At 50.7% G+C, this 25,457-nt stretch overlaps 1 protein-coding gene across 1 annotated transcript; it reads left to right on the top strand.

Moving 5' to 3' along the window:
* Nucleotides 1-3,025: 3,025 nt before the first annotated feature.
* Colec11 (collectin subfamily member 11) lies at nt 3,026-25,223 on the top strand. The gene is made up of 7 exons (XM_040730939.1): nt 3,026-3,140; nt 6,527-6,682; nt 10,884-10,955; nt 19,565-19,636; nt 22,958-23,011; nt 23,992-24,087; nt 24,295-25,223. Exons 2-7 carry the CDS (start codon nt 6,550-6,552, stop codon nt 24,684-24,686), a joined length of 819 nt encoding a protein of 272 aa, XP_040586873.1. The 5' UTR covers nt 3,026-3,140; nt 6,527-6,549; the 3' UTR covers nt 24,687-25,223.
* The last annotated feature ends 234 nt before the right edge of the window (nt 25,224-25,457 follow it).

Here is a 25,457-nt window from a genome sequence, read left to right on the forward strand (position 1 = left end):
GCCATTCATGGTGAATGACTGAAATATGTATGACTATTGTACAGAGTACCCTCAGCATGACTGCCACTGTTGTCAGCTGTGACTACAAAGAGATCTGTAGGATTAGGCCTGTTTACGTTCCTTCACAGAACAGGGGAGTCGAGGGCTCTGGGGCCTCACCTGGTCTCAGTCACTCAGCTAGGATCCCCTAGCCAGTTGTATGTAATTCTGCCCTAACTGCACACAGCATCATGGTGTGGTTATTGGACAGGGCCTTCATCTACACCCATATGAGAAGCTGTCATCCATGTTGGTGTGACATCGGACACTATGATGGCTTTGTTACCCAGACTACTTGATGCGCTAATGTCAGTAAGCATAATAAACTCATGGGCTTGTAGCCTGGCGAGAAAGGGGTAGATGTTTGCTGAGAGTTCCTAAAACAATAGAATTGTCAAAGAAGTTAAAAATCTTTTTAAAAATTGGGGCGGGTGGTGCACACCCTTAATCCCTGCACTCAGGAGGCAGAGGCAGATATATCTCTGAGTTCAAGGTCAGCCTGGTCTGCAGAGTAAGTTTCAGAACAGAAAAAACCCATCTTAAAAAACCAAAATAAAGTCTACCAACTACTCGGTATGCTTTTGGAAGTAGCTTCAGTTACTGATTTTCTAACTGCCTTGGGAAGGCCAGCTTTGTTTACCTCACTTGATGTCCAAACTCAGATGGGTTGAGTCAGGCAGTGGTGGCACATGCCTTTAGTTACAGCACTCAGGAGGCAGAGGCAGTTTGAGACCAGCCTGGTCTACAAGAGAGAGGTAGTGTTCCAGGACAGCCTCCAAAGCGACAGAGAAACCCTGTCTCGGAAAACAAAAACAACAACAAAAAAAAGATCTTGAAGAGACTGAAATGCCCAGTGGTGGTGGTGATAGCTGTGGAGGTGCACACCCTTAATCCCTGCACTCAGGAGGCAGAGGCAGGTGGAGTTCTGAGTTCAAGGCCAGCCTAGACTACTGAGTGAGTTCCAGGACAGGCTCCAAATCTACAGAGAAACCCTTTCTTAGAGAGGACTCACAACACCCATGGTGGGGGGACTCAGAACACCCATGGAGAATCTGTGCCTGACAGCGTTCACTTTACAATTGTCCTCCATGCTCATTTTAGTCTGAGTTTCTGGCTGTGTGAGGAAGCTACACAATGATTTTTTCTGTCATGGCTGTGATCACTCTGGCGTGTTTATATACTCCCAGTGGTCACTGGTTGAGTGGTACTAGGACAGTCGCTATCCCAATGGGTCCTCTCTTCCATCCCATCAGTCTGTTGAGTCTTCCCTAGGACCGCACATCTTGAGTAGTAGGCTAGCAAGGCTGACCCTTGGGGGTTGAGGTGTAAGGCCGGTCAAGGCTGATATGGGGCTGCTGACACAGTGGTGTAGACTCTCAGTGATGTCCTGACATCCCCTGTGAGGCCGGCAGTGGGTCCCTAAGTGTCTCTGGCCCAGCCACATCAACCTTGAGAATGCATTGTGAGATCCCTACACTCAAGCTATCAATTCAGAAACCCTAGTGCCTAGAGCTGGAGAGGTGGCTCAGTGGGTAATAGCTTATTCTGCAGAGACCTGAGCGTGGTTCCAGCCCCCACGGCTCACAATGTCCTGTATCTCCAGTTCCTGGGTATCTGATACCCTCTTTATGGCTTCTGTAGGCATCACCAGGGCAAGCTCCATGGGAGAACCCCTAACCGCTTTCCCAAGCCACTGTCGTGTAAATGGTGCAATCCAGAATCTTAACACTGGGTAAATATGTTAATGGTTAAGTACTCAAGACCTTTTAACAAATTGGCAAGAAGAGAGATTCCCAGTAGCCACACCCTGGTCTCTGCTCCGTGTCCCAGTGACTGGGCTTAGGATAGTGTAGTGAACCAAGTGCTGTGCACTCTCTGGAAACTCAGGCAGTCTCAGTGAGTGTTGGGGACCTTTGGGGAGGTGACCATGGTGAATGTCCTTATGGACAAAGTGTCCCACAGATACAGCAGCACTTCCGGTGTGACCCCCACTGAAGTTTCCCATCCAGAGCACAGTGGGTTTCACGTAACTCTTGTATCCAAACTCCATGATTATCTCAGAGACACGTAAACACTCGCTGGATGTGAGCCAGTCTTGTTCTGGCCGGGAATGGGATTGTCTGTGGGGTCAGGGCTCTCAGGCCAATGGCTCTAACCCTGGGCCTGTGCTGTCAGGGCAGAGAATAGGACGCAGTGGTCTGCTTCTAGGGGAGGAGTAGCCAGTGTTCCTGATGACTTGACACTAGTTTGTCACTCCAGGGTCAGCTCATAATACAAAAGTTCTAACTCACCATCTACTCAACACAGACAAGTTAAATTAACACTGTTTTTTAACAGGGAGTATTTTGTTGGGCTGGGGAAATAGATCAAGTGATAGATAGTGTCTGCCTGGTGTGCACAGGGCCCTGAGTTCAAGCCCTTGTACCAGCGCAAGGCTAGAGATTTGGAAGTGGTAGGCGGCTCATGTTTTTCCAGCTCTTGGAGGCCACACAGAACTCTTGGCCGCCTCTCCAAGCTGCTGTGTGGTAGCATCTCGTGTTAGTGTGTGTCTGAAAGCAGGTGCATGTGTGCCTCCCTCATTACACTCCATCTTGTCTTCTTTGTTGATTTGACTGGAGACAGTCTCGCCAGGTACTCCTGGCTGGCCTGAAACTTGCTACATAGTGCAAGCCTGCCTCTGACTCAACAACAACCCATGCTTCTCCAGAGCGCAGATTGCTGGTGTGCACCACCATGTTCAGCATATGTACTTACTTGAAGCAAAGGAAAAGAAAGGTAAACAGGAAAGAAAACCAAAAACTAGTCAGAATGCTTGGGGTGGGGGTTGGCTGGGATCTCCAGGCACCCCAGCCTTGCAGCCGGGGCCGTGTTCCCACACTCCTCGGGTCCTGCAGGACAGCTGATGGTTTCAGGCAGGAAGCTCTTACAGATAAGGCTGCAGCCCCCAGCAGATTCGCTGGGCTGTCTGACAGCCCAGGCACGGGTTCCTTCTGAGTTGATCTGCAGCTGGGTTCTAAATAAGCAGCCATGAGGCTTCTTGGAGCAGTATCTCTACCAGCTGGGGACCGTCAGGACCGCACCTTCGCCTAGGGTGCATCCAGGTAGGAGACGCCGCCCCAGGACACTAGGCCAGGACTGGACAGGTGATGAGGCAGGGACAGGAGGGCAAATTTCCAAACAGGGCTGGAGGGTAGACTCAGGCTGTGGAATTTGGCAAGGTGGAACTCGGTCTCAGATCCAAGCATCCTGGAGTTGGTCCATAAGTCAGACACTAGAGTTCCAGAGTTTGTTTAGCTCAGTAGTTAATGGAGGAATCTTTGAGAAGCCAGCAGAGGCAGATGGTGATCAGTCAGTCGATAGACGACAGAACCACTTAGGTTACTTAGTGCCCAGAGGTTGGAGTGATCACTTGTTTTGGTTTGGTTTGGTTTTTTTGTTGTTGTTTGTTTGTTTTTTTCAAGACAGGGTTTCTCTGTGTAGCTTTGGAGCCTATCCTGACACTGACTCTGTAGAGCAGGCTGGCCTCAAATTCACGGAGATCCGCCTGTCTCTCCCTCCCGAACACTGGGATTAAAGGCGTGCGCCACCAAGGACTGGCTGGAGTGGTCACTTCTAACTCCAGTGGGGGAGCAACATATTCCAGACGACTGCTGAGCAGCGTTTATGGGGTGACAGCTGAGCAAGCACTGTTCAGAGACTGACAGCTCAAAGGCACACTCAGCAGTGGCTCTCAGGTGGAGGGAGTAGATCTCAGCGAGGAAGGCACATTCCTCTAAGGGGAACCATCTAACGGTGGGCATTCAGTCTGCCAACACTGGGAAGGCCGCAGCTCGCAATGGCAGTTGCTTGTGCTCTGACACCAGACTTTGGGACTGACTGGCTGTTGTGTCTGAGTGGCCCCAGGTGGCAGCTTCAAATAGAAATGGTGCCATTTGTAGGCCATTGTGTGGCATAATGGGGCTCCAAACCTCCGCATTTAGTTCCATCTCCAATTTTGAGACATCTGTGCCAGAGATGAAAGAGATCAGCAGATTCCTCCTCATCATAGTGTTGGTAAGACGCTCTCTGTAGCCTCATGGTGGGGGTGGAAGTGTCCCTTTAGGTCAGAGGAGGCTTCCAAGGGATGATGCTGTTCCCAGCAGACAGTTCAGAGTCTGTGGGATCCAGGGCTCCATTGTAGGTGTTTAATGGACATGTCACTTTGTGTGTTTGGCAGTACAGTCCACATGTTCCCCCCTGACCCCCTCCCTGTCCGTTCTTACGTGTTTCTCTTGTGAATTCCACATTTAATCTCTCCCCCAGGAAGCTGTCTCTTTGATGGAAGCTGGGTGGGGGGGCTTAAGTCTTTGGGCTCTGGTTGAGAGATAAGGATGTTGTTTTTAAAAAGAAGATTTCAGGGTTGCTGCATAGTCTCCGTTTATAAAACCAAATTCCTTTCCTGAGAGGGGGCCGACCAGGACACAGACAAACTTCCTGGTGGGCATGGCACCCATCCCCGTGTGCCCCCCTGCCCTGTTCTGAAGCAGGCCTGGGACAGGAACAAACTGGAGGACAGAGCAGGGCCCTGTCATGTAAGGACACATAGGCAGGAGAGTCAGTGAGAGAGTAGTTGAGGAGCCTGGTCCAGAGCCCGCTGTGGCCTGACCTTTTGTAAGGGAAAAGAAGTGTGACTGTCCTCCTGCTGTCTCTGAAAGAGCATTTTTGTTGCTTTCTTGTTGTTGTTGTTTTCCCGAGACAGGGTTTCTCTATAGTCCTGGCTGTCCTGGAACTCACTCTGTAGACCAGGCTGGCCTCCAAATCACAGAGATCCACCTGTGTCTGCCTCCCCAGTGCTGGGATTAAAGGTGAGAGCCACCACTTCCTGGCATTCACTTCCATTCTTTCTTTTTTTTTTTTTTTTGGTTTTTCGAGACAGGGTTTCTCTGTGGCTTTGGAGGCTGTCCTGGAACTAGCTCTTGTAGACCAGGCTGGCCTCGAACTCACAGAGATCCGCCTGCCTCTGCCTCCCGAGTGCTGGGATTAAAGGCATGCGCCACCAACGCCCGGCTTCACTTCCATTCTTATTCCAATAAATATGGTCTCCAGAGAAGAGCCAAGCAGTCCCTTTATAAAGCCAAGCCCTGATGAAAAAGCTCCATCTTGTTTCGAGGGAGCCCCCAAAAGGTGTCACAGTAACACTAGAATTCACTCTGTTCAGGGATTTTTCTCTCGTGTTCACCAGGCCAGGCAACTTCTCCCCAAGCTCCATTCAAGAGGCTGTACCCCTTCCTTGAAGCTTCACCTGGGAGGCCATCCCTGACCCTTGTCTCTAGAGGGCAGTGTCTGCATGCCCAGGTCATCTTGCCCCTCCTCTCCTCCCTGGGGAAGATCACTCTTCTCTGGGGTTTCTGTTTTTGTTTTATCCTTTTGTCTCTTTTTTAAAAAGGTTTATTTATTTTTGTATGTATGCATGCACTAGGTATGTACAGTGCCCACAGAAGATGGAAGAGGACATTGGGGCCACTGGAACTGGGGTTATGGGTGGTTGTGCACCCCCATAGGGGTTCTGAGAACTAAACGCGGATCCTGTGTAAGTGCAGCAGATGCTCTTAACCACTGAACCATCCCTGGCTGTCTCCTTTGACTGGAAAGGAACTTTAGTTCTTTCTCCACCCCAGCACCTGGAACTGTGCCTGGCAGACAGTTGGCACCTGGAAATATTGCTGAGTGGTTGACTGACCCGGGGGATAGGTGCCAGGAAGCATCAGAGGTCTTCTGGGATGAATAATTGTGTGGTTATTGCTGTAATTGCTACTGTGCGGTTCCGATACTCCAAGGGGCCCGCCCTCCCAGCTTCCTGGCCCAGCTTTTCCTTCTTGCTTTTTTTGGTGTGTGTGTGGGGGGGGGGAGCGAGTTCAAGACAGTGTTTCTCTGTGTAGCTTTGTTGACCAGACTGGCCTCGAACTCACAGAGATTCACCTGCCTCTGCCTCCGGAGTGCTGGGATTAAAGGCGGGCAACAGCTCCTTCTTGCTTTTTAAGTATCTTTCTCTCTTTCTTCTTGCCATTACTGTTGGCCTTTTTATTTATTCTCTTCCTTCTCTGTTTTCAAGCCATCCAATGTGGATCTCTGCACAGGGCTAACCCCTCTCAGACATGCTCCAGGCTCTGCAGGAAGGCCATATCTTGCATCAGGGCCTATGTCTTCTGTGAGACCGAGTTTCTGCCGTTAGCATGAGACGAGTCTCCTGGGCAGGCCTCATGCTCAGTGACTTGCTCTGAGGAGGGCTGGACTGTGCAAGTGACCTCCAGGAAAGGCTTAGGGGAGAGAGTTCTGGGCACACGCGGCGCCCTAGATGCCTGGAAACTTCAGAGACTCTCAGTGGAGGCTGGTAATTGGTATGTAAGCGAGCCACCGAGAGAGGGGAGTGCATGAGTGTGGCCTGCTGTCTGCAAAGTGCTGCCGTCTGTGTCAGATCCTGTCACTGTTTATGCCTTCCTCCTTCCAGGAGTCAGTGTCCTGCCTGCACTCATGATGACAAGGGACCTGGCTTTGGCAGGCATGCTGATTAGCCTGGCTTTCCTGTCACTGCTGCCATCTGGATGTCCTCAGCAGACCACAGAGGACGCCTGCTCTGTGCAGATTCTTGTCCCCGGCCTCAAAGGTAATGGCTCTGCTGCTGCTCTGGTGCTACCCTGGTCATGCCTCCGGGTAGCTCAGTCTCCTGCATGGCCTGGTACTTCAGCACAAATTCACAAAGAATGAGTGACTCTGGTCCAGGTGCATCCTGGGAAATCTGCCCATCTCTTTGGGCTTGGGATTCCCTGACTAGGAGACCAAGGTTCCATGGTATTTCTCATTAGTGATATATATGCAACACAGCCTTCTCCTCGGGAGCCTTTTGTGAGGGTCTGGCTCATTTGATCTTGTCCATCATGAACATGAGCCATGAGCCAGAGGGCTGAGGTCAGCCAGCCTCTTTCTTGCTGTGAGATGCTACAGTATTTACACCCCATGGCCTGTAGGGATGAAGTCTGCTTGCAGACACATTTGCAAATAGAGCAACAGTTCAGGGGTGTTGGCTTTTCTTCAACCGACAATGAGGGTATCAAAGTAGTTCTTGTTCTGCATTTAAATGAGGACACACTGTAAGGATTCAGGCATTATGCTGGCCTGCCCCTGTCACTGGGCAGAATGCACTCAGACGGTACCCTAGTCAGCCCAGGGGTCCATGATTGCATGGTCTGCACGGAAGTGCAAAGGGCCCCTTTAAAAGAAAGACCCTGGCCGGGCATTGGTGGCGCACGCCTTTAATCCCAGCACTCAGGAGGCAGAGGCAGGCGGATCTCTGTGAGTTCGAGGCCAGCCTGGTCTATAGAGCAAGTTCCAGGACAGCCTCCAAAGCCACAGAGAAACCCTGTCTCGAAAAACCAAAAAAAAAAAAAAAAAAAAAAAAAAAAAGAAAGACCCTGCCCACTGACGCTCTTTCTGCTTTCTTTCCTGTCTCCCTCTTCTCTTCTGTCTTCTCTCTGTCTCTGTGTCTCTACCTCTTTTCTCTCCCAACCCCACCCCTTCCCTTTCTAATAAAACTTCTCACTTAAGTTCTGTCTGCCTGGCCTGTTTGTCCCCCACCTTGGTCACCCTCGCCTGTCTTGGAATCCGCCAAGATTCCTCATGCTTTATCATAACGCACACACCTTCATAGTTGGGTCAGACATTATCAAAGCGTGACCCGGATGAAAGCTCTGCGTTCGCAGATGTAGATCTGACTTGAGAGGGCACGAGTGGTAAATTATTTCTACGAGGGAAGAGAAAGCAGTGCTATTGACGGTGGAAATGAGATGGCAGCTGAAATGTCAACCTGACCTGATAAGATAGACGGCTTGTCAGAACTCTATGGGGAACAGGGAAGAGGCCTGGGAGCTGGGCTCTCTGGGGCCTGCTTATCAACACGGATAAGGAGTCCCTCCCACCCCAATGAGCTTTGAGCAATGCTGGGAATGTCTTTGCTTGATGGCCACTCAGGGTTGCACTCCAAGGCCTCCAGGAACAGCTAGACTCAGAGTCAAGTTTTTGGGAAAGGTCTCGATGGAATTGGGACGGGCCCTTTAGAGGCAGAGGTCAAAAAACATGCTTTTAAGATAAAGGGTCTCACGATGAAATCCTGGCTAGCTGGGGACTCCCCATGTAAAGTAGCCTTGGGTTAAACTCACAGGACTCTGCCTGCCTCTGCCTCCTGAGTGCTGAGATCAAAGGCTTACACTATCACCATCTAGCAAAAACAAGTTCTTATGACAAAGTAGTCTCAGGATATAACGTAATCATGGACAGCGTTGAGGAACTGCATTAAGGTGGTGGTGGGGGAACTTCAGAGCCTGGGCATCAAGGTTGTTTTTTGGGGAGATCAGCAGTGGGAAGGAAGCTCAGGAGGTCTTGTCCCCTTCTTCCCACTATGGATGGAATGGGAAGACTATTCGTGAGAACGACATTTAAATGAAGAGGTTTTTCTGATTGGTTAAGAGATATAAAAATTCTTCATTTGGGTCCCGCGTGCGCGCGCGTGCGTGTGTGTGTGTGTGTGTGTGTGTGTGTGTGTGTGTGTACAAATCTGTGTTCTTGCATGTGGAGGTCAACCTTTGGCATTGTTCCAGGAGATAGCAACCTTGGGTTTTGAGATAAGGTCTCTCACTGGCCTGATGCTTACCAGTTAGTCTAGTCTGGCTACCCAGAGAGCCCCAGGGATCCTCCTGACTCTCCCTCCCCAGCACTGGGATTACACGTGTGTGTGATACTATGCTTGGCTTTCTATATGGAGTTTGGGGATCACTCCAGTCCTGTGTTTGCTGTGGCAAACACATCACTCACAGCCATTCCCCAAGCACCATGTTTTAAAACGTTTTCATTGGTGCGTTATGTCTCATTCCTGCTGTATAGTTTGTTAAGTGCTGTTGCGGGTTGGGATCAATCTGAACAGTTTTTCAATAAAACGAGAGACAGGCACAAGACGCAAGGGGAGGTCAGGTGGAAGTTGTGTGATGGGCCTAGTGTCCTTCTTGCCTTCTTTTGTAGATGGGAGGGGCCATCAGGAAAGTGACAATGCAATGGATGATGGTCTGGTTCACTCAGTTTTACTCTAATCCAGGTTCTGATGCCCAAAGACGCTGTGGTCAGGCCCAGAGCCTGCCCTTGGGTCATCACTCAGCTGTCGTAGGCCATGTGCACACCCACGTGCCTCAAATGAGTGAGGGCCTTGTGTACGCTCTAGGAGCTTCTTAGAAAGCTTCTAGAAAATCTGGAAAGTGTGGTTACAGTCCCCTCTCAGTGAGTACTGACAAGGCACCTGCTGTGGTGGAGGCCTTCCTCCAGGTGCTCTGGGAGGGAAGAGTCATGGTAGCTGCTTCCGGTGACACACACAGTGATGCACACACTAAGAAGGAAACACTTCCCCACCCCTGCCCCTCTTTGGTGGGCATCTGCAGTTGGCAGGTTTTGCTGTGGCTCCTCTGTGGGTGATCACGTTGTCCCCCGTGGTTCGGCCTAGCCCTGGCAGGCTCCTCTGGAGAGCCTCTGATTCATTCCCTTCTGCATGCGTGCCTTTCCTCAGAGCACTGCTCGGCTCTGCCTGGTTGCATCCTCCTCTCCACGCAGCTTCGGCTTAGAAAGCCACTTCAGTGGGGGAGACGTCTGATCTGATGCTTGCAATGCCGCTTTTGCTGAAGTCAGTGCCTCGTTCTGCCCCATACCCTGTGTGGCTAATGAGAATTCTCATGTCAATCTGACTTAAAATATTTTTCCTCCTGGATGGCTCACAGAGCGTCCTCTTTGTTGTTGACGTTCATTTGGCAGTGTCGCTGACATGTCTTCGCTGTTTGGCCCTGATTTTTCCCGTGTGGTCCTCTCTGCAGGCTTTTATTGTGTTCTTGCTTTCATGCACCCACCCCCTACCCCCGGCACTGGAAAGTGTATCTGGCAGCTCTTTACAGACTCTAGGGCGTAACACATCACTCTCTTCCTCTCGTCGTCTCTCTGGAATTCTTGTGAGATGGGTTTGGGCATTTATGAGTTGGTTTTTTTTCCCCCCCCTCTCTCTCTTCCATCTCAACTTGATAACTTCAAAACAAAACCATCAAGGCTTCACAGCTGAGTGTTCCTTAGTGAACAGAAATCCTGGCCCTAATGTTTTGTCTCATGGGAAGTGAGTGAGCTTTCTTCCGGCCACTGCTTTCTAGCTGTGAGGGTGAATCTCAAGCAGAAGGTCCCCAGTGGGCTTGCTGTCACACTCACTGCCACACACCATCATGTCTCCTGTCTGTCTGTCTCTCCACCCCCTTCCACTACCCCCCTTTTTTACAGGATTTCACTATGTCGCTCTGGATAGCCTGGAATTCACTATGTAGACCAGGGTGAATAGACCAAAAGGCAGAGACGCGTGGATCTCTGTGAGTTTGGTGTAGAACTAACTCAGTGTAGCCTTTGGTGGCTTCCTGTCTTTTAGAAAGAGAAAAGCAGAATCAGATTTGTGTTATAGGAAGGTCATTTGATCAGGATTGGGTTGGGCTTGAGGCTGGAGAATAGGTCCCCTGTGACTCTCAACATACCTGTGTACTCATCAGATACCCTAACTGCTTATTTACACCTGTTCCCTGAAAATAAGGCAGTGCAGGGAACGGGCATCCTGAGCTTAGACCCAGGCACCTAGAACTCCCAGGTGATGCTGGCTGCAGTTTGGGGTAGCGTGGGCAGGGAGTAGGGCCAGACCAGCTGCACCATGTGTGAGAACCTTCCTAATTCTTCTGTTTGGATGCATAACACCATAGCCCCACCCTAGCCAGAAAGTGTCTAAACAGTTATGACTTCTCCCACAGGGGATGCAGGAGAAAAGGGAGACAAAGGAGCCCCAGGACGGCCAGGAAGAGTTGGCCCCACAGGAGAAAAAGGTGAGTGTCACAGCTGAGCGGCCCCTCGAAGCCAGTTCTTTTTGTACTGGACACCCCTGCAGCGTGTGGGCAGGCCATGGGCACAGATCTACATGGTCTTCAGTTTCCTGCCTCTGGGGCTCAGCCTGACACTGGAAGCCCGAGAGCTCTCCTTCCATCAGTTGTTTGAAATAGATCTCGAGATGGAATATCTTTAAATAGCTTTGAAGTCCCTGGGTGATCCCAGCTGTGGCTGAGCTCTCTGTGTGTGTACTTCACTTTCCTCCCAAGTGAGTGACCTGTCCTTCCTGAGTCCAGGGAGGTCTGCAAGTAGAGATGCCCCAGTTCCCACGCTGGGCTGCAGTCTCTATAGAGTGTCAGTCTCCAGAAGGCCCCGAGGTTGGCTTGTGTTAACAGGCCTAGGTGCTGCAGCAGCAGGCTGTGTTTCCCAGGGCTCCCCACCCTGGGTCCGGACAGCTTGGCTTCCACCAGATGTAACCTGTGCCCACCTGCGGCTGCTCTGGAGGAGCATGCAGAGTAAGCAGCACCCTGCCAGGGAGAAAGGTGTGCCTGCTGGTGAATTGCCTTTACTGGAACAAAGCCAGGCAGGATGGAGCCAGCAGAGCTGCCTGCTGTCATCCGCTGTTTATTGAGGCTGGGTTGTGTGCCGTGTGGCAGGCACAGAGTGGCTATGTATGCTGATGTGACCCGGTATGTGTGTGTCTGTGTCATCCCAGATTTTTTCTGTCTGGTCCCCAGACTTAAGCTGTGACAAGAGCGGGTGGCTGCCTTGTGTCCTCCACAGAGGCGGGGGGGCCCTCCTGGCACAGACGGTGGCGGGCAGCTGCACCAGCACCAGTCTGTTGTGAGCTGTACCCTGCACGCACCATCCTTCATAAAAATCGCTGAGGAGGCTGAATTGCAAGTGCCCCCTTTGCCCCATCTCTACTTCAAAGGGCTCTGATATCTTCATTAAAATTAATACGAATCACGCACCTGCTGTGAGCTGCCCACCCGCTCCGCTCCTCCTGCGTGTCTGGAGAACAAATGGGAACCACCCCACTTCTCGTTAGAGTAATGGGCTGTAAGGACGGCAGGTCACAATGGCTCCCAGCATTTGGAGTTGCCTCAGTCAAGCTCTCCACTTAAAGGCACAGGCGCTAAATGTGTCTCGGCGCCACTGAGCATGTGTGCACACCGCATAAAGCCGGCTGTCCTGTGAAGCAGCTGGGAGACCTTCCTGGAAGTAGGAAGGAAATGCAAGCTTTTGTCAGAATCTCCTCCTGCAGGAGCTTTAACCTTGTAACGATGCTGCCAACTCTGCCCATGGAGCTAAAACAGGTCTGACCAAAAAGGGAGGATGAGCAGACAGTCTTGATGTCTCAGTGGTTTTCATCTTCTCTTTTTCCTCAGCACATTCAAACAATAGGATACTCCTAGCTGTAGCAGCCGCCAATCCTGTGTGCAGCTATTAAGGTAGAGATAGCAAGAGGTCTGTCCCCACCCCACCCCCACCCTGCCCGGGTGCTTTTCGTAAACTGGATTCCAAGCCAATTCTGTGCTAACTAACTTTACCACCCTGGGGTGTGTGAGGATCAACCATATAGCATGTATGCTCACATGCAAAGCATGTGTGTATTGTGTGCACATGTATATGCTTATATGCAGATATGCATGCACACACAAAACATGTATATATTACTATTTGTATGCTTATATATAAGTATGCACATATAAAGTGTCATGTGTTTTTGTTCCCACATATGTGCCCATGTGCATATGTGTGCAAATACTCTATGTGTATATGCTTGCATTCACATGGATATTTGTGTGTGTGTGGTACACATGTATCTTTGCATGCACATATATGCATGTGAATGAATTCATGTGTATGTATTCTATATAAATTGCACAAATAGTTGCAGGAGACGAAACAGAGGTTTAAAGATGATTACATCTTATCCAAGGTTGGTATATGTGAAGCTGGGTATGTGGCTCACATCTTTAATCCCAGTACTTGGGAGGCAGAGGCAGGCAAATCTTTGTTAATTAAGGCCAGCCTGGTCTGCACAGTGAATTCTTTTTTTTTTTTTCTGAGACAGGGTTTCTCTGTATCGTTTTGGAAGTCATCCTGGCACTTGCTCTGTAGATCAGGCTGGCCTTGAACCCGCAGAGATCCGCCTGCCTCTGCCTCACAAGTGCTGTGATTAAAGGCGTGCGCCACCAACATCCGGCTGCACAGTGAATTCTAAACCAGCCAGAACTCTTGTGAATGGAGACCTGGGATTTGGGTCTGGGTCTGAGTGTAGTTTATGCCTGGAATAACTGGACCTCTGTGTTCACTGTGTGGCCTATGGAAGTCACCTCCCTTCTGGGCCTTGCTTCTCTGAGGATGCAGAAGATGGCTGGGTCAGTCAGCTTGTGCTGCCATAGTTGGCCACCAAGTAGAACTTGATTTGTTTCTTTGAACGCTGGAGGTTGGAAGTCCAAGACACAGGTCGGGCAGGGATGCTTTCTCCAGGGCTTGCCCACACCTGCCCTTTTCCTGTGTCCTCACATGCACTATTCTCTGTGCATACCTGGTGTCTTCTCTCATAAGGCCACCAGTGCTGTTGGATAAGGGACTGACGTATGACCTATGACCTCAGTGAGCATCCACAACTCACTTGAGCACAGGCTTTTTAGATGGACTGTTCAGCTCATCAAAAGATGGAAATGGTGGGCTGGGGATGAGACTCAGTCAGTAAAGTGCTTGCCACACAAGCGCATAGACCTGAGTTCAATTCCCCAGAACCCGTGTGTGAAAATCAGGTACAGTGGCGCATGGGTGTAAGCGCAGCGCCGAGGAAGCAGAACCAGCCTAGCCAAATTGGCAGGTTCCAGGTCAGTGAGAGACCTTGTTTTAATAAACACATGGCCTTTGGCCTTCACACGCATGCATACACTAATGAACACACACACACACACACACACACACATGCCATGGCAATGAGAATGGTATGATGTTGAGTAGAGTCACACCAATGTACTGTCCTGGCACAGCACACGGGAAGTGTCTGTGTTGGTCCCTTAATGGTGGAGAAGGGAGCAGACCTAACCCTCTCTGCAGGCTCTCCCTTGCTCTTGTTGCCTTCAAGGATTAGGTGATTGAAAGAAGCAAGGACAAAGCCAGCCCTAGCTGGCTTTGGCGCCCGTCAATCACCCGGGGCTGTGCTAAAGTGCAGGGGCACACTCCCCAGCCCCTGGGGCTGTCCGTGTGGCTTGTCACATTTCCAGACTCCTGAGTCTTCCACCTGTGATGATGATCATTGTTGCTGGGGACACATGTGTCCCACCTGCTATGTGCCAGGTGCAGCTCTGGGTGGTGTGCCCGTCTCTCCAGCATCCAACTAGGGGCATACTGCCAACCCTGTTTCATAGGTGCAGACCCAGCACAGAGGCCACTGAGCCAAGCTCTGAGCCCGTTTTGCCGACAAGGATGCCAGGCTGCTCTGTTTGAGGTGGCACAGAGCCACTGAGCAAGTCCTTCGGGCAGTGGGGAGGAAGGGGAGAAGACAGCTTGATTATAGGTATTTTCTTTCAAAAGCCTTTACTACAGGATTTCAGCTTCTGCTTGTTACTTTAAAAATGTATTGTTTTCTGTGTATGAGTATTTTGCCTGCTTATATATTTATATTCAATGTTCCACATGTGTGCCTGGTTCCAGAAGAAGGCATCAGATTCCTTGGATTATAGATGATTGCATGCTGCCATGTGAATGCTGGGAACTGAACCCTGGCCCTCTAAAAGAATAGCTAGTGCTCTTAATCACTGAGCCATCTCTCCAGCCCCTTATAGTATATATATATATATATTTGAGACAAGCTCTCATTCTATCTCATTCTATAGCTATAGCTGGCTTGAAACTCACTATGTAGACTAGACTGGTCTTGAATTCACAGGGATTATAATATGAATCACCACACTCACCTTATATGTTCACTTTTTTGAGGCAGGGTCTCATGTAGTCCAGGCTGGCCCTAAAATTACTATATAGTCGAGGTTGACCTTACACTTCTGGTCTTCTTGCATGTATCTCCTGAGTGCTAGGATTACAAATCATGCCCAGTTGCAGCTGGGAACTTTGTGCACACTAGCAAGCAACTAAACTATACCCCAGGCTGCCCCAGGCTCAGATTCCAGGTCTACAGAGCTAAAAACAAAGGTCCAGAGAGGGTGGAGGTTTGAGTATGTATAGCCCCCAGACTCATGTGTTTGAATGCTTGGCACACAGAGAGTGGCACTGTTAGGAGGTGTGGCCTTATTGTGGGAAGTGTGTCAATGTGGAGGTGGGCTTTGAGGTCTCTTATGCTCAAGCGAGTCCTAGTACAGGAATGTTCACTTCTAGCCAGGCGGTGGTGGCGCACGCCCCAGCACTCAGGAGACAGAGGCAGGCAGATCTCTGTGAGTTCGAGGCCAGCCTGGTCTACAGAGTGGGTTCAAGGACAGGCTCCAAAGCAATACAGAGAAACCCTGTCTCAACCCCCCACCCCCCAAAAAAGAGTGTTCACTTCTGCTGCCTGTGGATCAAGATGTAGAACTCTCGGCTTCTCCAGCACCACATCTGCCTGCACACCACCATGCTTCCCGCCATGATGATAATGGACTAAACCTCTGAAACTGGAAGCCAGCCCCAATTAGATGTTTTCTTTATAAGAATTTCCATGGTCATGCTGTCTCTTCCCAGCAGCAGAAACCCTAACAAAGAAGGATCAATAAACTTACCTAGGGTTGCCGACTAACCCTGGTTACTCAGTTTGATAAGGGTAGAGAGGATGTGTAGAGTCAAGGCTGCTTCAGTCCTTGTGGGGTTACTTTTCCTGTCTCCCCAAATCTTGGCACATCTTAAACCAACGGCATCCATGTTCTGTGGGAACTTGATAGCACTGTCCAGCACTCAGGGACCCAAGAGGCCCCCTAAAGGCTGCAAGCTGCTGCCTCCCCAGGCCACCTGGCAGTGTTGTCTTTCTAGGGCTCAGATTCTGCCTCCCTTGTGTCCTTCCTCCCCTCTGCGCTGAGTTGCCTCTGTCTTCGCTGTGTCTTGTCTCCACACTTGCTCTTGGTTCCTGCGTACCCCGATGGCAGGGCTTGGCACCCATGCTTCTCCAAGGACAGGAGCTGAGCGTGGTGCCAGCTGGTACCAAGAGCCAAGTGTCAGCAACAGCTTTGAATTCCTGCCCCTGTTGTGCTGTGAGAGTTAGGGACGGGTTGGAGCCAAGTGTTCTCAAATCAGCCTCAGGTTGTGGCTGATTTATGACAGCGGGACACTTGCTGGACTCTCTTCTCACTGCACGCCCTCAGCAACGGCCTGAATTGGACAACGGAGTGCTAATTGATTGTTCTGTTGAGGTGAGAATTTTGCAGGAAAGGAAAATCGCCCTGAGGCATTTGCGATGCAAATGCTTTTCCTTCTGAGACTTTTGAGCCTCTTTATCCTGTCTGCCTGTCACCTTAGGGACCTGATCTTCCGCTGAGTGTGGCCAGAAGGCTGAGAAGGCCGAGCTGTGTTGTGACTTCTACCCTACCATAGCCTTGAATCACTTAGACAATTCTCAAAGGGAAGCAACCCCATCCATAGTCGACAGTAGACCTGGATCCCTTCCCATCTTTCCCTATACAGCATGCAACAGACTACACGTACACGCAGGAGCCTCAATCCCACCTGCCTTGTGGTAGGCAACCGATCTCCCAAGGTTGTAGGCATTTAGTGCGAGCTGGCCTTTCCGGGGTGAAATCTTTTCTTTTTATTTTCTAGGACCCAGCTACCCAGCCCTTATCCATATGGACATTGGAATGAACCATCTGTCCATTCTTTATCCAGGAGAGCAGTGCATTGGGGTGGAGTGTACCCATCTGTCAGATGGACAAGCTGAACCTTATGTCCCCCAAACATGTGGTGTGAACTTGGGTTGGGCAGGCATGCTCACTGGCTGGCATGGGAGTGGGGAACAGTGGGCTTGGACTCCTGTATGTGGGGAACTGCTGCGTTTCCACCTCGGCTGCGGGGCCTCAGCGGGTCATTTTGATGTGTCCTATTTGTGGCTTCCAGGGTGCATGCATGCAGCCAAAGACAGCTTCAATTACAGCTCAACACAAAATTACAAATGTACGTCAAATGTGAGATATTTTTGTGACTTCTTGAAAAACTCAGTTGTGTGGCCTAGCATGAACCATGCAGATGTCAGGGGAATGCTACAACCTCAAAAGATCGCAGAGGACTGCTAAGGTCTCTCCTTCCTTTCCCGTTCCTTAACTCATTGATCAAGACACCGCCTGCCCTGGTCTCTCAGCCCTTCTCCCTCTACACACCACCCTCACCACTCACTGCTTGTAGGGCTTCACCGAGCTGCTGCCCAGCCTGCCTCCCACCTTTCCTGGCTCCCTCTAATCCCACTAGATTCCTTCTTTACTGGTACCAAGACCCACTCTGTCCTCATCTTGCATCCTCTGCTTTTCTTCCTGTTTGCCTCTGGGATTTTGGAGCCCAGTGCCCTCCCTGGTTTTCCTGGTTTTAGAATAACCCACTCTGCACAAGGATATCCAGGTCAGAAGCCTTGACCTCACCTTACATCCCATCACTGAGCTGTTGGCAACTCCCAGACACCTGCCAGCTGGGAGGCTTCTTTTTGTTCTCCTGGATGCTGTCTGGCTAGCCACCAGCAGGCCTCTGTGTCTGCCTTGTCCTCTTCTCCTCAAGTGTGGCTGGGTTTCCTAAGCAGGAATCCCATCTCCCCCTTTCCTCTTCCTGACTCTCCAGGGGCTCCCACTCAGATGCCCTCCCCCACCAGCCTCCAGATGGGTCAAGGCCCCTTACCTGGGACAGTTCAGTGCCTCCTTTCTCTCCTAAAGTTGTACCTCCTCCCTGGGCTTCAATGACCAGATTGTCCCCTGTGTCCTCAGCTCACCCTCTGTACCCTCCTGGACCAGTGACTTGCTCTGTCCTGTCCTGTGCACACAGACTTCACCCATCTCTGTCTACCCCAATACCAGGGAAGCAGAAGCCTTCCTTATTGAGCGTGAGGAGATGATGAGAGACTCTCGTGGTCAGGGTGAACCGGTTGTGCCATGAATTGCTGTCTTCACTTCCACCGCTAGTTTCGCTTTCCAACAGATGTGTTCTGAGCATCTGGACCAAGGGGACACAAGGGTCATGTAACTCTCTGTGTGATCTCACTGAAGTCTCCTGTGCTCCTGTGTGGGTTAGCCATGGGGAGACTGAGCTTGGGTGGCCAGTGGCTGGCAATCAGAAGTAGGGGAGGAAATTGGCTGTGGTCCTCCCAGCTGTCTCCTGGGCTCTTACACTGGAGCGGGTTGATTAGGGCCTGGAGATGTCTTGGTTTCAAGTCAGCAGATCGTGGCTCTTGACCTACTTCTGCTGGATTTTTAGAGTTCAGCCTGGTCAAGCCACTTAATCCTACAACTACCCACGTGCCGCTGAGCAGTTTTGGAAACAGTGAAGGAGAACATGTGTGCACGAGTGTGCTTTGTAGTCAAGCACCTCGTTCTCATGCTCCTTCCAAGGACAGTGTGTTTTCTGACCAGCAGTGCTCTGCCCTTTGAACTCCATCTGCTCTGTACGGAGGGAACATTCCATCGGCTCCAGCACTGGGGGACCCTTGGGAAGTGCTGCCCCGTGAGGTGCTCCATCAGCACACAGCGGAGTCCTCCCTCTTGCCTGTCTTGAGAGCTATCTACGTTGAGTTTCTATTCGTCTCTGTAACCCTAGGGGCAATGGAAGATCAAAAGTTCATGTCATCTTGGCCACATGCGAGCCTGTCCATGATGAAGTTGGTGCACAGGGCTTCTCTGTATGCTCGCTTGCTAGTCGTGCCTTGGTGTCTCATCGGTGGGGAATCCCAAAAAGATTCCCAGGAGCATCTCTGAGGGAATGAAGACACTCAAGGAAGGACATGGCATTGAGAAATGTCTTCTGCCTTGACTTGTTACGGATCTGGGAGAGGACAGTTTTATTCCAGTGATTGGTGTTCTCCGAGGAAAGGAAGGCCATTCACTGATCCTTCCTGCAATGGATGGGAGACTGGATTATGCAAATACTTGCCGATAGGAACCACACAGCAGGCACTGTGCTACAGACCTGCCATAAGGCATGCAGAGAACATTCTGGTCTCTTCTCCCTGTGCCCTCTGTCTCCTGCAGAGCCACCTTCAAATGCAGCCGGAGGGGGTGCCCAGGGCTTTGCTGTTCCCGAGAGCATCTAGCTGTGTCTGCATTCCAGAGTGATGCTCTTGGTTGGGTGACAGGACAAGTTTGGGAGGCACTGTTAAGCCAGGCCACAGCTCAGGGATCGCCCTTCCTGACCCAGGCTCAGAGGAGAGCTGGCCTTGGCTGAGTGACTTGGGAGTGCTGGCCTGTCCTCCTCCCTTCTGCCCTCTGTGTGACTCATAGCCTCCGCTAGAAACAAAACCAATGGGCTGCCTGTGAGGAAACATTCTGTGACAGTCATGTATGTGCCCTGGAAGAGCTGTTCTTTATGCGTTCTCTTCCTGTGTACGTACATGTGTGTTATGGTGAGGAGGGGTGTGTCAGGTCACCTGTGCATCAATCAATTTTGGCCTTATTGTTTTCTACAGGAGACATGGGGGACAAAGGACAGAAAGGCACCGTGGGCCGCCATGGAAAAATTGGTCCCATTGGCGCTAAAGGTATTTGTGACACGCCTCTTGCCCTATATTCCCCAATAGGCTCAGAACAGCGGCTGCCTGTGCCACTTTGCCTGGAGCTCTTATTTTCATGTGTCACTCTGACAAATTCTGTATTGCAGTATTCTCACTACAGGAATACCAAAGGGATTTCTAGCTCTGTGAGCAGCAGGGTGGGTGGGGTCACACCAGCCTGTAGCACTTTTTTTTTGTTTGTGTTTTGTTTTGTTTTTTCGAGACAAGGTTTCTCTGTATTGTTTTGGAGGCTGATCTGGAACTCGATCTATAGACCAGGCTGGCCTCGAACTCACAGAGATCCACCTGCCTCTGCCTCCCGAGGGCTGGGATTAAAGGCGTGAGCCACCAACGCCCGGCCCAGCCTGTAGCACTTAAAGAGCATTTAACGTCCTGGATGAAGGATCCAGGTCGTGTGCTGAGCCAGAGCCTGAACCTTCAGCACGCCTTCCTTATTGAGCGTGAGGAGATGATGAGAGACTCTCGTGGTCAGGGTGAACCAGTTGTGCCATGAATGGCTGTCTTCACTTCCACCGCTAGTTTCGCTTTCCAACAGATGTGTTCTGAGCATCTGGACCAAGGGGACACAAGGGTCATGTAGCTCTCTGTGTGATCTCACTGAAGTCTCCTGTGCTCCTGTGTGGGTTAGCCATGGGGAGACTGAGCTTGGGTGGCCAGTGGCTGGCAATCAGAAGTAAGGGAGGAAATTGGCTGTGGTCCTCCCAGCTGTCGCCTGGGCTCTTACACCGGAGCAGGTTGATTAGGCCTGGAGATGTCTGGGTTTGAAGTCTGAGCTGTGTTTGGCTTGGGAGGTTTGCTGTGGCCCGTGCTGTGATTGCAGAGAGAGACCATGGAGTGTTGGGGAGGTGTGCACTCTGCTTGCTTGTCTCTTCCCTGGGAAGAACCTGCTGTCTACAGCATCCTGATGAGCAGGAGTGCTGAGGGACATTCAGGCTACAACACCTTCCCAGAACCTCGAGGAAGCATCGATCTCATAAGGAGCTGCCATTCCAACCGTTCCAGCTGCACAGTTCAGCGGCGAAACACATTCACAATGTGATGCAACCATGCCCACTGTTCCCCAAAGCTTTTTATCACCCCACAGAGACGCTGCACCATTAAACATTAACTCCATCCCCTTCCCAGCCCCGGACAACCCAGAGTCTGCTTTTTCCTTCTGTGAATTTGCCCATCCTACATACAATACAACAGGATTCGCCCTTTCTGGTGGTCTTGTTTCCCTTAGTTAGTACAGTGTTCTCAGAATTCAAGTAGCAGGTGTCAAAATCTCCTTATTTTAAGGCTGAATGACACCTATTGTACAGATAAACCATGTTTTGTTTATCTAAGTATTGTGAGAATTCCTTCCCCGAAGGGACATAAACGATGTCTACCCCTTCCTCCTAAGGTCCTAAGAGCAAACCAAAGTACTATTTCACCAAACTTTAACCTAGAAAACAAATGGATTGCCGGGCGTTGGTGGCGCACGCATTTAATCCCAGCACTGGGGAGGCAGAGGCAGGCGGATCTCTGTGAGTTTGAGGCCAGCCTGGTCTACAGAGCTAGTTCCAGGACAGCCTCCAAAACAATACAGAGAGACCCTGTCTCGAAAAACCAAAAAAAAAAAAAAAAAAAAAGAAAGAAAAAAAAGAAAACAAATGGATTTATTGGGTTTACTTCCAGAGCATGGGTGAGGGGGCCCCAAAGCAGTGACATTAGAAAGTCGCATTGATGGAATCTCCCCTTCTATGGCAAGTTAACCTTCCCTAGCATACATGCTCTGGTACCTCTGAGACTCCAAGGTCAAAGGAAATCAGGGCAGAATCACATGTAAATGGCTGGAATCTCAGGTGAGGGTTCAGTGACCTCCTGCATTCCCCCATTCTCTGAGTGATGAGACATCAACAGCCAACACTCAGTGCAGAATCGAGTAAATGGTTGGCAGGAGTGGCTGGAAGTCAGGTAAGGGTCCAGTGATCCCTCCTCCATTCCCCCATTCTCTGAGGGATGGGACATCAACAGCCAACAGTCACGATCTGATGGCATCCTGCCTGGTAGGCACAACTATCAGGGTGAAGACTGTGGATGATCTGCCCAGAGGACAGAGTCCTACGTTGCAGTCTCCCAGTCTGTGGACATCCTGTCCATCTGTCCCCATTGGCTGCTGTGGCCAATGCTGTAAGGAGCGAGGGGAAGACAGAAGGAGTGCATATTCCTTTCTACAGGGCACGTGTACTGGGCAGATCTCCAAGTCTCACGTGCAGACCAGGGCCGCCCTTGTCTGGCTTTGATTACTCGATTGGCTTTGTCTCCAGGGCTGTCCTCTTGGGTTCTGGCCAGGCTGAGATTCTGAAGGTCTCCAAGCACCTGACAGAACATAGGAATAATCTAGGCAAGGGCTACTTAAATGCTTCTTCCCTCCTTATGGGAGCAGACTGAGAATCTGCAGACACAGAGCTCACAGCCCTTCACGGAGATGATTCCATCCTCTGAGCAAGAGGGAGGATGCATTAGGGATTTCAAAATGACTGCTGTACACACATGCATGTGCACACATATGCATGTACATGCACACACAAAACAGACACACATACATGCACACGTACACATACACAAGCACACCATAACTTGATCTCATAGAAGCCAGGCAACTATGTTGCTGTCATTGTGTTCTATACTCTGTGTGTGTATGTGTGTGTGTGTGTGTGTGTGTGTGTGTGTGTGTGTGTGTGTGTGTGTTGAGGATATTGAAGACAAGGGGTTAGGGACTTGCCCTGCCTGCCAGGAGGCTGGGCAGGGTCCTAGTGTCTGGACCCCTCTGTCTGGGCCCCTCTGGAGTGGATCCAAAGGAACTTTGATTACAGCTGGAGATTATTAGTGCTGTTTACACTTCCTGGGCCAGGCTTTCCCTAAACTCACCCCACCTCCCATCTTATGTTCATCTGGATTTTCCTGTTGAGCTGGCCTACTGTCATCTGCTCTTGGTGTTAAGTAGTCTATACAATGTCACCTGTTAAACATTCCCTGAGGGGCACTGCACTCCCCAGAGGTGACTTCAAGTATGCCACTGGATGCTCCCCCAAAGCCCACAGTCTGTAATTGTCCATGTTTATAAACAGCCTGAGGAGCTGCCCACAGAACATGGTGATGGGGAGTGATGGAATATCAACCCAGACCCTGTGTCTGTACAGCTCTACCCCTGAGCTACATGCTCAGCTTCAATAAATAAGACTTTAAACTTGACACGTTTTAGTTCAAGGGACAGTTCCCCTTTGGAAGGTAACTTTCATTTTTCTTTTTATCACCTAGGTGAAAAAGGCGACTCTGGTGACATTGGACCCCCTGGTCCCAGTGGAGAGCCTGGTATGACAAATCATAAACCATGGGGCTGGAGTAATGATCCCAAGGTTTATACTACTGGCTGCTCTTCCAGAAGACCTGGATTCAGTTCCTAGCAACCACACGACAGCTCACAAATTTTAACCTCAGTTCTAAGGCATCAGATGCCCTTTTCTGTCCTCTGGGGTCACTGTAGACACACATGGTACACAAACATCCATGTAGGCAAAACACCACATACATAAAATCAAACAATTATAAGTAATAATAATAAATTAAAAAAAGTAAAAGAAAAAGGCTACATGTGACTGCATGAAGCCCTGGGGACACCTATAACCCCCTCAGTCATCAGGTAAAGGCAGGGAGGCCGGAAGTTCATTGTCACCCTTGGCTCCACAGCTGTGCTACATGGGACACAATCTCAAAACAAAGGACACAACATAGTTAATGAGGGTAAGGTGCCCATGCTACCATTGTGTACAAGCCTAGCGAAACTCATTGGGACACACAGATGTGCGTGCACACACACACACACACACACACACACACACAGTGTTGGAAGGAGGAAGGGGACTAGAGATATTAACTAGATGCAAATGATCAAAATACATTGCGTACATGTATGAAAATGTCACAGCGAAGCCCACCACTGTGCGTCGTTAACACACACGGACGGAAACATGTGAGAATCACAAACTGAATCTGCCTTGGGCAGATTCTTGTCAGGCTGGCCCTGCTGTGACGTAGCCCAGTCTCTGTTTTCTCTACTGTTTTAACCTTCTCAGGGTTATGGTCCTGTCTGCAAGGCATCACCCTGTCTGTGTAGCAGGCTCAGCTATACCTTCCCTAGAGGTCAGGATGCTCATTTCCTGATCCCTTTCTCTGTGGCATATGCATCTGGTGTGTGCATGTGTGCATGTGTGTGTGCGTGCATGCGTGTGTGTGTGTGTGTGTGTGTGTTGTGTGTACCCTTCTTTTCCAAAACCAGATGCTGCTCCTTACAGGCATTCCATGTGAGTGCAGCCAGCTGCGGAAAGCTATTGGCGAGATGGACAATCTGGTCACTCAGCTGACCACTGAGCTGAAATTCATAAAAAACGGTACGTTGGGCTGAGGCCTTCCCCTTCCCTGCCCCTCCCTCCCCCCTTCTCCCCTGCGGGTGGACAGCAGTGGCTTCCGCTTGCTGCTCAGCGTCCACCGCCTCCGCGCCTGTGGCCGTGGTGTGGTGGAGTGCGTTGAGTTTGTTTATAGAAATGCGAGTGCTGGCCTTTCAGCTCTGCGCCTTTCAGCTCTGCCCTCCCCTGCAGCGGTTGCTGGCGTGCGTGAGACTGAGAGCAAGATCTACCTGCTGGTGAAGGAGGAGAAGCGGTATGCCGACGCCCAGCTGTCCTGCCAAGGCCGGGGAGGCACGCTGAGCATGCCCAAGGACGAGGCGGCCAACGGCCTGATGGCATCCTACCTGGCACAGGCCGGCCTGGCCCGCGTCTTCATAGGCATCAACGACCTGGAGAAAGAAGGGGCCTTCGTGTACTCTGACCGCTCCCCCATGCAGACTTTTAATAAATGGCGTAGCGGAGAGCCCAACAACGCCTATGACGAGGAGGACTGTGTAGAGATGGTGGCCTCAGGGGGCTGGAACGATGTGGCCTGCCACATTACCATGTACTTCATGTGTGAGTTTGACAAGGAAAACTTGTGAGTTCACGGCGGGCTGTAGCTCAGGGGAGACCACGCCATCTGAACCCTGTCCTTCATAAGCAAACACTCAGCCTTCCAGACACCAGTGGCCACAAGCTACCCCTGAGCCTCAGTCACCGCATCTGCCATAAGGAAGTTCAGAGCCTCATTGACAGAAGGGCTGTTTGAACCGTAGGAGGGGCGAACCCTTGGTTCCCAGTGCTGGTCTGCGTAGGTGAAGTTTTACCACCGTGTCCGAGCCGAGACGCCCATTATAGAGTTACCACTCGGAGGGATGCAGTGACACCCTTGTCTTGGTCCAGCCACAAAACACTGCAAATGTCGAAGCAGTCATGTGCAAACGGTGGCCGTGGCGGGCAGGGGTTGCCACCCATCCTTTAAGCTACAGAGAAAGCACCACTCGGTGGGGACCGATGTTTCTATAAGTTACTCTAACACTTAGGTTCCTTTTCACTGTCACCCATATAGGAACACAGCTGCTCTGCTTCAAACCCATACTTCGGGGACACAAATAAATCCTCTGGATTTTGCTATGGAATGTGTGTGGCACTTTCTGTTTTAGTTTCTTCAGTAGCTGTGTCATCTAACCCTGTGGATTAAGCAAGTCACCCTGAAACATGGTGACCTAGAATATTTATTAGCATGAGGTGTCTCAAGGCCAGGGGTTCACACGAGGCTCAGCAAGTCGGTCACCGGGAGAACCAGGGTCACTGGCCAATGATTTGGTGGGCTCCACGCCTCCGAGGCTGTATGGAACGGAGAGCCTTGGCTT

The sequence above is a fragment of the Mesocricetus auratus genome, unplaced genomic scaffold (assembly GCF_017639785.1).
Source record: "Mesocricetus auratus isolate SY011 unplaced genomic scaffold, BCM_Maur_2.0 Super-Scaffold_100024, whole genome shotgun sequence".
Lineage (NCBI taxonomy): Eukaryota > Metazoa > Chordata > Mammalia > Rodentia > Cricetidae > Mesocricetus > Mesocricetus auratus.

Excerpts from the sequence above, each read along its gene's own strand:
- Colec11 (XM_040730939.1), top strand. The coding sequence starts at position 6,550 with ATGATGACAAGGGACCTGGCTTTGGCAGGCATGCTGATTAGCCTGGCT. Across the intron at positions 6,683-10,883 it reads TCTTGTCCCCGGCCTCAAAG|GGGATGCAGGAGAAAAGGGA; the intron begins GTAATGGCTCTG and ends CTTCTCCCACAG. Across the intron at positions 10,956-19,564 it reads TGGCCCCACAGGAGAAAAAG|GAGACATGGGGGACAAAGGA; the intron begins GTGAGTGTCACA and ends TGTTTTCTACAG.